Consider the following 12163-nt stretch of genomic DNA (forward strand, 5'->3'; position numbering starts at 1 on the left):
AATTTTTGTATTTTTGTAGAAATGGGGTTTCACCATGTTGACCAGGCTGGTCTTGAACTCCTGACCTCACGTGATCCACCCACTTCAACCTTCCAAAGTGCTGGGATTATAGGTGTGAGCCACCACACCCAGCCTCTCCTTCTTCTTCTTCTTTTTTTCTTTTCTTTTCTTTCTTTTTTTTTTTTTTAGACAGTCTCACTCTGTTACCCATGCTGGATTGTGGTGGCAGTGATCTTGGCTCACTGAAACCTCTGCCTCCAAGGTTCAAGTGATTCTCCTGCCTCAGCCTCCTGAGTAGCTGGGATTACAGGTGTGCACCACCATGCCCAGCCAATTTTTGTATTTTTAGTAGAGACAGGGTTTCACCACGTTGGCCAGGCTTGTCTCAAACTCCTGACCTCAGGTGATCCGCCCACCTTGGCCTCCCAAAGCACTGGGATTACAGGCATGAGCCACTGTGCCTGGCCTCCTTCTTTCTTTTCCTGTCTCTCAACCAAACATGGAGCAGACCTTTTGCTCAGCACACAGTAAATACCTAGAACACAGCAGTATCTACCTAGAACTTACATTGTTTGGATTTTGTTGCATTGCTTAAGGGTTACCTCTTTGTTGCAGGTGATTCTACCTTCCATATATGTAATAAAACATTTCCCTTGAAATAAAATTTACTTAAGGAAATCATGTAACTTAATTTGCAGAAAATATTAATTAAATAACAGAACAGCTGGGGACTTGGACAGATCTGGCAGAAGAAAAAAACAAAACAAACAAACAAACAAACAAAAAAACATACAAGTGAAGCACCAGTGACTGGTGTGACAGCCTCAGCTTAGAGATGAAAATGAAGGCATGGCTATAAAATTAGGCTGCCGGGGGTTAGAACCCACCCCCACCAGGGCTCTGCTGTCTACCTGCAGTGTGACCAAGCCCGTTATTTAACCCTATGCCCCACTTTCCTCATTGCAAAATGAGGGTAATAATAGTTACACCTGATTCATACAGTTCTTGTGAGGATTAATTGGGATACTACGCATGATTTACCTAGAATCATGCCTGGCGTCTAGCGACATGGGTGAGCTGGCAGCCACTGCTGTTATTAGCAAGAAGCAAGCTGAGAATGGGACCAGGTGGGTCTGACTTCATGGCAATGCTGATTCAAATCCTCTGCACAGCTGGTGTGATGCAAAATAATAATAATTATTATAGTTCTGGCTGGGTGTGGTGGCTCATGCCTGTAATCTTAGCACTTCGGAAAGACAAGGCGGGAGAATCGCTGAGGCCGGGATTTTGAGACCAGCCTGGTCAAGATAGCAGGACCACAGTCTCAAGTAAAAAATTAAAAATAGCCAGGTGTGGTGTTGCACGCCTGCAGTCCCAGCTACTTGGGAGGCTGAGGCAGGAGGACTGCTTGAGCCCAGGATTTTGAGGCTGCAGTGAGCTGTGATTGTGTCATTGCACTCAACCTGGGCGACAGTGAGACTGTTTTTCGTTTGTTTGTTTTTTCTGTTTTGAGGCGGAGTCTTGCTCTGTCAGCCAGGCTGGAGTGCAGTGGTGCAATCTCGGCTCACTGCAACCTCTGCCTTCCAGGTTTAAGCGAGTCTCCTGCCTCAGCATCCCTAGTCGCTGGGACTACAGGTGCACACCACCACGCCCGGCTAATTTTTGTATTTTTAGTAGAGACGGGGTTTCACCATGTTGGCCAGGCTGGTGTCGAACTCCTGGTCTCAAGTGATCCGCCCACCTCGGCCTCCCAAAGTGCTGGGATTACAGGCGTGAGCCACCGCGCCCAGTCAATAAGACAGTGTTTCAAACAACAACAACAAAAAACAAACGAAAAAAAAAAACAAATGAAAAACCAGCAGCAATGAAAGAATCAAGCAGAGAGGGGCTGGTTCCAACGACTGGGCACACATCATGTGTTAAGCACTTTTCAGGCATCCTTTGATTGAACTTCACTCACGAGGTGGGTAGTTCTTAACCTCATTTCCAGGTAGGAAAAGAGGTTCAAGACCTAAGGTCTATGTGAGGCTGGGCAGGCAGGGGTTGCTGTGGACCGGAATGCGGTGGGAGCACACGTTGGTCTCTGAGGACTACAGGTGTGGGAGAGGGCTCGCTATTCTGGCCTTGACGTGGCATGCCCTTCGGACATGCCCTTCCCGGGTCTGGGGTGTTCCAAGAGCCCTGAGATCCCAGCAGGCAGGACGTACCACGAGGACTAGGAATCACGTGAAGGCCAGAAGGGCTGCGGGGCCAGCAGTGCTTCCGAGAGGCCGAGAGGAAGCCCAGGGAAGCCGAGCGTGGCCGAGCGTGGCCGAGCCGCGCCGAGTGCGCCGGGGCAGCGGTTGGTGGGGAGAGCGGCGCAATGACGTCACTGGCGCAGCACGTGGGGACCGAGAGTGCAGGCGCCGTGGAGTCTCAGCTGGATAAAGACTGACCAGTTTTCATTTATCTGCCTCGACCCCGACCCCAGCTGGTAGACGGCACTCCTGATGCACTGGACCAGGGAGCAGCACGAGCAAAGGCCCTGAAACAGGAGGGAGCGCGGTGAGTGCCTTGCCCAGACCCCTGGGCCGTCGTGGGACGTGGGCCTTCTGTGTGGGCGGGGAGCCACGCAGGGCTGCGGCGTGGGATGCCCGACTCGCCCTGGGTGTCGGGGGAAGGAGGGGATAGGGAAGGTTGTACTGGGGCCGTACAGTCATTGTAGAGCCTGGAACCTCTTTCCCCTGAGGGTCGTGTGTCGGGTCCCAGGGCCAGGACCACGGTTGGGATAATTTGAGCGCCCACCTGGGCACCGTTGTCCCTGTGTGAATGTGCTTCCTTCTCTGGGGGAAACTAGATATCCCCTACCCCCAAATCAGGCGAAGCCCACCGTGTTATTCCTGGTAAGCTCCCAGCCCTGGGGGGGCTCTGAGTGATGGCAGTGGGAGGCCAGGTGAGAGATACAAAGCTGGCATCCGGGTGGAACTGGCCACACCCACCTTGTCCCAGCATCCACTAAGCAGGTCCTGTGGGCTTCCCTTGCCGTTGGTCTGATTGGCTGGAGCCAAGGGGCCTGGCCAAGAATAAACCGCTCCCTTGTAAATATACACCCGAGGCAGGAAGCCAAAGCCCATCTCCCAGGCCCTCTGCTCAGATCATCTCCACCCAGCAGCCAGGTCAGATCGGGTCACCTCCACATCCCCCATCAATCTTGAAATCCACCCTTTCCACCAAGGTCTGCAGGGCCCCACGTGCCCGGGCCCCTGCCCATCCCTCCCACTTCACCCCTCCCACTCCGCCAGCTTTCTTGAATGGGCCGAACTCCTTCCTGACTGAGCGCCTTTGCGCTAGCTCTTCCCTCTGCGTGGACTGCTCATCTCATCTCCTGGCTTTGCCTGGCTGGCGCCTTCCTGTCATTCCAGGCACAATAATTTCAGTGTCACCTCCTGACCTTTCTCTCTAAAAGGGCCCTATTCACTGTCCAACCACCCTGTCGAGTTTTATCTGACCACTGTCACTATGTACTTGGAATGCTCCTTTTCCTTTACTTCCTGTTTAGTTATTTACTGTGCAAGGCCCTGAATGTAAACTCCGTAAGCAAGGGTAGACCCCTCTATTTTGTTCATTCCTATATCTTTTTGGCTTAGAATAATGTCTGGCTGGGCGCAGTGGCTCACACCTATAATCCCAGCATCTTGGGAGGCTGAGGTGAGAGGATCATTTGAGCCCAGGAGTTCAAGACTGGCCTAGGCAACACAGAGAGACCCCATCTTGGCAAAAATAAATTAGCCAGGCATGGTGGTGCGTGCCTGTGGTCCCAGCTACTCAGGAGGCTGAGGTGGGAGAATCGCTTGAGCCCAGGAGGTCAAGGCTACAGGAGCTGTGATCATACCACTCCACTCCAGCCTGGGTAACAGAGTGAGACCCCATCTCTAAAAAAAAAAAAAAAAAAAGAGGAGGAAAAGGATAATGCCTGTAACATAGGAGGCGCTCAGTGTTTGCTATATGAACCTCAACTATCATTATTGGCACCTCATCATTCAGAGATGCATTTAGCACCTACTACATGCTAAGTTGTGTGCTAAGCATTCTACCTATTATGTCATAGAAGAGGCTCAGTTCGCCACTTCCTGGGATAATGACAGTACCTACTCATAAGGTTGGGACTATCAAGCAGGAGGAGGTGAGGCCTAGGAATATGTATTTTCACCAGAGTCCTCCCTTATCCCATCCCCGCTCCCACTATCTAAGAAACCCATCCTGGGCTGGGCACAATGATTCATGCCTATAATCCCAACACTGTGGGAGGCTGAGGTGGGTGGATCGCTTGAGCCCAGGAGTTTGAGACCAGCCAGGGCAACATAGTGAGGCCCCATCTCTACCAAAAACAAGAAAACTAGATGGGTGCGGTGGCTCACACCTGTAGTCCCAGCTACTCAGTCCCTGGGCTGAGGTGGGAGGATTGCTTGAACCCAGGAGTTCGATTCTGCAGTGACCTGTGATCTCGCCACTGCATTCCAGCCTAGGTGACATAGCGAGACACTGTCTTAAAAAAAAAAAAAAAAAAAAAAAAAAAGGAAGAAACCCATCGTATTGTTTAGAGTGGAATGGACTTGGTCCAAGTCCTGGCCATCGCTTTTGAGCTGTGTCACGTTGAGTAGGTATCTGCACTTGTCTAAGCCTCCATTTCCTCATCTGGAAAATGGGGGCCAGAGGTTTCAGCTCAGGGGTGACTTGGAGGCTGGTCACAGGCTGTCCCCACACCCACACATAGTGCTCATCATTCCAAAGAGTGCCTCCTTTCTCATGGTGCCCGCCACACTGCCCTGGCTTACCCGCTTAGTGGGGAGGACACCTCCACTGCACCTGGGGCCCCAACTCACTCCCTTGCACACACAAACCCTCCTCTCACTTTTCATTCTTGTAAATTGACGTCAGCGCTGCTGAATCATGAAGCTGAGGTTTGAGAGAGAATCTACACCACCCGGGAAGCCACATGGCGCTGGTGCGAGCGCACGCGCGCGCGCACACACACACACACACACACACACAGACACACACACAACCTTTTCCCCCTTCAGTGGTGCCTGCACACACTTTTAGTTACACGGGACGTGGGGTGCAGATCCCAGGGCTTTAGGTCACTGTACCTATATTAGTATAGATTTATTTTAAATGACTCATAAAAGGAGGAAGGGGCCAGCTCTGGGAAGTGTGATCAGAGGGGCCTTTACTCTTAGCTGTTCTGCTTCAAGTTCTGCAGGGGGAATGGGTTTGGATACCCAACACTTGTGTAAGGAAAATATGTGTCTTATACTTTTTTCAAAGAAGGGGGAAAAAAAACATATTACAAGCTACCTGCTAGTTGACCCCTCCTTTGAGGAGGACTTTTTTTCCCATCTGTAAAATGGGGGTGTTCACAGTACCTAAATCAGAAGGCTGGGTGTGAGCTGAATGCTTCACATAGGTGATGCGGGACCTAGGAGCCGCTCCTGCACAGTCAATACTACATAGAAATACAAGCAGCTGCTGCTGTTATTATTACTGCAACGGTTAGGTCCTCGGGTTGCCTAGTGGTACCCAGTCTCTGAAAAAGTCCTGAGTGGGTTTGCAAAATCTGGCTCCACCCCTTGTGGTCCTGCTTTGCCTCTCTGAGCCTGTTTTCCCATCTGTCAAATGGGGCCAGCACAGCCAGCAAGTGGTCACTAAGGGTCTGTGAGTATCACTAGTATTACAACGATCCCCAAGCATTGCCATGTTGGATTTCTGTTTCTTCAGACACTGCCCACAGGAGGTAACAGACAGAAAAGAACAAGGACAGGACTTAATCCACTGCAGAGAAGGAAGGGCAGAAAAAAAAAGAAAAAGAAAAAGCAGAGATTCTTTGGAGGTCGAGGTAAAACATCACCTCCTTCCCTCCCACTTCACCTTACTAAGGGATGAAATTGCCAAAGCTCTCTGAGATCCTAAATCTCTTCTGGCCATCCTTAAAGGCCTGGAGCCTATTTAATCCCCAAGACAGGCCTGGGCTGCTCTGGCTCTCTGACCATCAAGTTCATTTTATGCTGTACTTTCAAGTCTGAAAGGTATTATTAAGCATTAGGACACTATTATATGTGTGTCCAAGGCTGAAGAGGGCAACTTTAGCTTCTGAAGATGAAGTGTGACATGACCCTCAGGTTGCTTAACCCTTAACCTGAAAATGACTCAGTTTACCATGTGTTGAGTTACCAGCATGGCCCATGTGTCAGGCTGGCCAAAGACACAGAAGTTGCCAGAAACCCAGGTCCTGGGCACTTTTTGGTGCTGTGGGCCAGCCCCACAAACGTCCTGGAGCCACCCTTCCCTTCCCTGGCTCCTGAAAACATGAGTCTCCTCTATGATGTGCAGAAAGTTGCCCTTAGAAAGGTGGAGGCCCAGGGAGGCAAGGGGAATTGCCCTAGCCGCCAGCAGCACCCTCCCGCCACCACAGACCACAGAGCCTCTTTCTGGCTCCAAGTCGTGTGTTCACCAAAAAGTACACAAGACAGAACAGCGTGACAAGGAAGCTAGACCCAGCCCTGTATCCTCCATCTCATCTCAAATGAGTATCCCTTGATGCTGGTTCAGAATGTGCCACTCCTCCTTCCAAAAACTCACTAAGTCCCCACCCCCACCCTCTTCCTGGAAGCTTTTGTGGTCATAGAACCAAAGAAGTTTCCTCTCTGTTATCCATTTCAAGCAGATGATTAGTGGACAGCCAAAAAAACGGCCCAAGTGTTGTCTTTGACAGGAATGGCCATTGGCAGATTTACTCAGTTTTCCCTTCTGTAGAATGGGGATAAGAGCCCGTGCCTCACAGGGTTGTACCACTCTCTATAGGATTAAGTAAATTTAAGCATGCAAAGCACAGAATTAGGGCTGGCACAGACAGAGTGCTCAAACGTGAGCTGCTGTCTTACTGGACACATGCCAAAACTAGACCAACCGTTTCTCTCCCTGGAGAGTTGTGGGTGGAACTGTGAGGGATGCCCAGCCACAGAGCAGGCCCGGTACACCACCTGCAGCCCATGCAGGTCAGCCTTAGGACCCTCTCCCCTGGACCTGTTCAGAACCAAGTTAAACTTTTGGCCAAAGCACACGTTCTAGAAACCTCTTTTTTTTTTTTTTTAAAAAAAAAACTTTCATAATAAAGTTTATTACCTAAACTAGCTTTAAAAAATATAAAATAGGATTCTGCACAGCAGAAAAATAAAGCCAGAGACCCTCCCCCAACCCCTGGTTTGTGCAAAGATACTGGGTATATGTAAACATGAAGAGGTAGGAGGTGCGAGTTCAGGTCCTGGCACCAGATATGGTTAAGTTAAGCTGCTACAACAACCAGGGGGACCCCGAGGGAGCACCAGGAGGGGGAGAACCCCCTCAAGAGGTGAGAAGGGGTCTGCAGCCTTGTCTCCAGGCCTCGTCTCCAGCCGAGGGCGGGAGGCGCCTTGCCCCTACACCCACCCGCTCCCTCCAACCCAGGCAGGGGAAGGTACCCACCCCGTAGCTCCAGGCAAATCGAAAATAACACGGCACCCCAGTTAATGCTGCGTGCACGGCGGGCGCGGCGCGGCCGGTCAGATCTGGAAGGGGAAGGAGCTCAAGTAGTCGCGGAGGACGGGGTTGAGGGGGATGCGCGCCAGGTTCTCGCGGCCCACGGTGGCCACGATGCGCTGGCGGCACAGCTCCTGCAGCGGCCGCACGCGGCGCTGGCGCAGCGGGGTCCCCAGCATGCGACGCGGCGCCGCCACGTAGTGCTCCAGCAATTCGAAGAGGCAGTCGAAGCTCTCGCGGCTGCCGTCCAGGTGGAAGCGGCCGGCCTGGAAGTGCACGCGGATGCTCGTGGGGCCCGAGGCCATCTTCACGCTGAGGGCGAAGAAGCAGTTCCGCTGGCGGCTGTCGCGCACCAGGAAGGTGCCCACGGGCTCGGCGCGCAGCCGCTCGTGTGCTCCGTGCACGCTCAGGGGTCCCCAGTAGAAGCCGCAGGCGTCGAGGAGCGCGCTAGCGCGCGTGATGCGCCGGTAATCGGCGTGCGAACGGAACGTGCGGAAGTGCGTGTCGCCGGGGGCGGGGGCCGGGGCCGGGACCGGGACCGCCGGGCACGGTCGCGGGCGCGCGGGGGCAGCGGGCGAGGAGGAGGAAGAGGAGGAAGGCTCTGGCCGCCGTCGGGGCTCTGCTGCTGTAGAGACTGCATTGTCGGCTGCCACCTGGTTGTGTGCTACCATCCTACAGGAGGGGCCAGCCGGAGGGGTGGGCCATAGCGTCCGGGGGTGCGCTGTGGGGGAGACAAGGCGGTGAGCTGGGGCGCTGCGGGACCGGGCAGGTGAGCGCCCGCGGGGCAACTAGGGAGGGCGGCGCTCCCGGCGGATCCGGCCCTAGGGGGCGAGCGCGGAGCACCAAGTCCGCGCAGCACCGTTCAGCCTCAGTGGGCACAGCTAGAAAATGGGCTCTGTATTCCGCGGAACTCTTCCCGGCGGGTGGGGGCTCGGTGGAGGCGGAGTCCGGCCTCCAGGCAGCACCGAGAGGGGGGCGTGGAGAGCAGCCGGCTCCGGCTTCAGCCGTCCGGCCCCGGCTCGCCGCCCCGCGCCCGCCGCCTGCTGGCGAGGCTGGGACCCGCGCCTGGTCCGGGAGATTTGGGCTAGGACCGGAGAAAGGCTGTGCTGCGGGAGACCCGCGCTCGGGGGGCTGCCTGGGTGGGGCCGGCGGGGGCCAGGGGCGTGGCAGTCGCGACCCCATCCTGCAGTCCCACAGGCCCGCCCGACTCCCGGCTGCCCTGGACTCCCCTTCCTCCTCCCTCCCACCTCCTCGCCCAGGGCCCGGCTCACCTGGCGGCGGGGCGCGGGGCGCCGCGGGCGGGGCAGCGGGGGGCTCCGGGACGCTCCGGGGCGGCTCTCGCGCATGCTCCGGGGCCAGGAGCCGTGCAGCTGCCACGGCCGCAGCTCGCTCTGCTCGGCGCCCGCCCCTGCGCCAGTCTTTTAAAACCAGCTCGGAGACGGGAGGCCCCGCCCCCTGTCGGCCCCGCCCCCTGCCGGCCCCGCCCCCAGCTCCACTTTCGGTTTCTCTTTTCGCGGTGGCGTCCGGCGGGGACCGCTCCGGCCCTCTTCACCCCTCCTCTGGACTCTCCCGCGGGGCCCTCTGCCCGCCTTTTCACACCTGCCCCAGCACCCGTCCCTCGAGGGGCTCTGGCCCCGACCCTGCGCCTTCTGGCCACTTCTCGGACGCCTCTTTAGGACTTGGCGACCCCGCTTTTGCCCCGCTACCTCGGGTTCCACTTTCTGCCGCCAGACCCTATTGGGACGCGCCCTGACACACCCTCCTCCGCCCCAGGTGTCTCCACACCCGCCGGGGACAGAGCCCTATCCTCTCCTCCCCTGCAACCAGATCCCCCCAGGAGGCCACAGAACCTGTCCCCAATCCTGAGCCTGACCCCACTCCTAGACCCTCTCCTAGCCCCTGCTTCACCCGCCGTCGACTCCCTCAGTCGCCCTCCCTCCTGTCCCGAAGCCCTGCCGGCCGCTGCCTCTGGTCTTGGCTCAGGCTTCCCGGGAAGCGGCAGCCTGACCACAAGCTTCAGAGGAACCCCTGGCGGCGCGGGCGCCTCCACCCCGGCCCAGTTCCTCGGAAACTGGGCGGGGCCGGGCAAGGTTCCTGGTGGCCTTGACTGCCCTCCCTGCGCTCCCACTACCCGGCAGCGGAAGAAACTGAGGCCGGGGAGGGGCTGGGATTTGCAATGGCTTGCAGATTGGGAGCTCTGGACCTGGATCCCCACTTCTCCGTCTTCATTTTGGGGAGAGGAGCAGCTGGACGACATCAGATTGGAACCCAGTGAAGAAATGGTGCAGTCTCAGACGTGATGAATCCCAAAACCTGCTTTCCTAGCCCTCCTCTCCCCCGACCCCTTCCTCATAGATTTCCCCTTCCTACTGCTCCGTCAAGCATCTGCCCTTCAAAGACTGCCTTCCCACCACACACACACCCGGGGCTTGGGATGGTGAGCGGTCGGTGGTCAGGGCTGTCTTTTGCACGCGTGTTGGTGATTTAGTGATTCCCATTGTCGTGCGAGGCCATGGAGTAGGTGCCTGGCTGCTCCGTGTATTTTTGAATGAAGGCATGTGGGGAGCGCCAGCATCACAAGGGGCCACACAAAAGCCTGGCTAGGCTGGGGACTTGGTGACTGGTCTCACACTGGGGCACACTGCCCTCTACAGACAGCTCTCAGGTGACAGCCCAGACAGTTTCTCCCCTGGAAGTCCTGGTGCCTGGTCCTTCTTCCTGCCTCCCTGGCCCCAGGATGCCTTCTTCCCCAGGTAGAGCCTAGGTCTTTATTCACCTGCTAAACACAGGGGTGACCCAGAATCAGCCTGGCTTAGCACCCCATCAATGCCCTGAATCTGCGTTTGGCCAGGGCTAGTGGTGGTCGTTGGTGTAGCCTCCTAGGTTGTGTGTGTGTGTGCGCGCGGGCAAGGGGGTAAGAGAAGATGCAGAGCTTTGCCTGCACCAGAGGTCAGGTGTGTGGTCATTCGAGAGATGTCCACTGAACATCTGCTGGGGACCACACTCTGCGGTGGGTAATGGAATTACAAGGAGACCTAGTTCCAACTCTGCACCATTCTGTTCTTGTGACCTTGAGCGTGTAATTAACCCCTCTGCCATGGTTTCTTTATCTGTGAAATGGAGATAATAATAGTACCTCCAGCAGGGCGCAGTAGCTCATGCCTGTAATCCCAGCACTTGGGAGGCCAAAACAGGAGGATTGCTTGAGCCCAGGAGTTTGAGAACAAGCATGGGCAACAAAGTGAGACCCCCCTTCTCTACCAAAAAAAAAAAAGAAAAAGTACAAAAATCAACCAGGCATAGTGGCTTGTACCTGTAGTCCCAGCTGCTTGGGAGGCTGAGGCAGGAGGATTGCTGGAGCCCAAGAGGTCAAGGCTGCAGTGGGCCTTGCATCACTACACTCCAGCCTGGGCTACAGAGAAAGACCCTGTCTCAAAAAGAAAAATACAACAGTACCTCCCTCCCGGGATTGTGTGGGAATTAAATGAGTGAATACGGGGTCAGGTGCTTAAAACAACCCGTAGTGTATAATAAGCACTCGGTAGATGTTTGCTGTTGTTCATCCGAGTGTGCCTGTGGGTGTGACTGTGTGTTGGAGCCCACAGACACATGGCTTCAACCCCTGTGTCCATTTTTTTAAAGAGATGGAGTGTTGCTCTGTTGCTCAGGCTGGAGTGTAGTGATAGGATCGTGGAGGCACTCTAGCCTCGACGTCCTGGGCTCAAGAGATTCTCACATCTCAGCCTCCTGAGTAGCTGAGACTATAGGCACATGCCACCACACCTGGCTAATTTTTTAAATTTTTTGTAGAGATGGAGTCTCACTATATTGCCCAGGCTGGTCTTGAACTCCTATCCTTAAGTGACCCTCCTGCCCTGGCCTCCCAAATCACTGCCTTATAAGCCGTAGTCCAGGGACCATAGGCTAGGGAAGGCACAGCAAGGGAGCAGGGAAGCTTCTAAGGGTACACTCAGCACACGTGGGTTCTCCTCACTGCCACCAGTGACAGACAGCTTTGGTTTCATTTTCTGAAATCCTGTGTTCAAAATGAAACCAAATCCAGATGCTGAAAGAGAAAAAGAAATCTGCTGATTGACAAGCATCCGCCTTGTGGGCTGTTCTCCCTGGAGGGCTGGGCACCAGACTCACAGGAAGCCAGGCAGTGCGAAACCCTGAGGGGACTCAAAGTGCTGGGCAGGATGGGACCAGGCTCTGACCCCAGACCTGCTGCATGACCTTGGGCAAGCGTTCTGCCCTCTTGGTACCTCATTTGCCCCAACTGCAGACTGAGCTCTGAACATCTCGTACCTCACAGAGCAGCCAGACATACAGAACCAAGGGCAAAATGCCAGGCATGGAGTCGATGCTTGGCACAATGACCTCTTGTCACAGGGCGGATAGACCAACCCTATGTCCACAGCTTGCTAAACCACAGCCAGAGCCAGATGTGTGGGAACATTCTCCTCCCTACTTTGGCAGGTCCTCGAACCCCATATGCGAGGGGCCCAGCCAGCATCTGGGGGAAGTCAAGATCCTGGTGGCTTATGGCACTCAGCTTTTCAGTTTCTCTTTCCGGCTTTGGTGGCACCTTGCTGGGAAAAGCACCTCC

The 12163-nt window shown here is 55.2% G+C and overlaps 1 protein-coding gene across 1 annotated transcript; it reads right to left on the reverse strand.

The window, feature by feature from the left end:
* Nucleotides 1-7114: 7114 nt before the first annotated feature.
* SOCS1 (suppressor of cytokine signaling 1) lies at nucleotides 7115-9540 on the reverse strand. The gene is made up of 2 exons (XM_030925527.1): nucleotides 8826-9540; nucleotides 7115-8275 (listed from the first exon to the last, which is right to left on the reverse strand). Exon 2 carries the CDS (start codon nucleotides 8223-8225, stop codon nucleotides 7578-7580), a length of 648 nt encoding a protein of 215 aa, XP_030781387.1. The 5' UTR covers nucleotides 8226-8275; nucleotides 8826-9540; the 3' UTR covers nucleotides 7115-7577.
* Nucleotides 9541-12163: the final 2623 nt, after the last annotated feature.

Source organism: Rhinopithecus roxellana, chromosome 20, assembly GCF_007565055.1.
Source record: "Rhinopithecus roxellana isolate Shanxi Qingling chromosome 20, ASM756505v1, whole genome shotgun sequence".
Classification (NCBI taxonomy): domain Eukaryota; kingdom Metazoa; phylum Chordata; class Mammalia; order Primates; family Cercopithecidae; genus Rhinopithecus; species Rhinopithecus roxellana.

Bases quoted from the DNA above. Each gene is read 5' to 3' on its own strand.
- SOCS1 (XM_030925527.1), bottom strand. From the start codon at position 8,225: ATGGTAGCACACAACCAGGTGGCAGCCGACAATGCAGTCTCTACAGCA.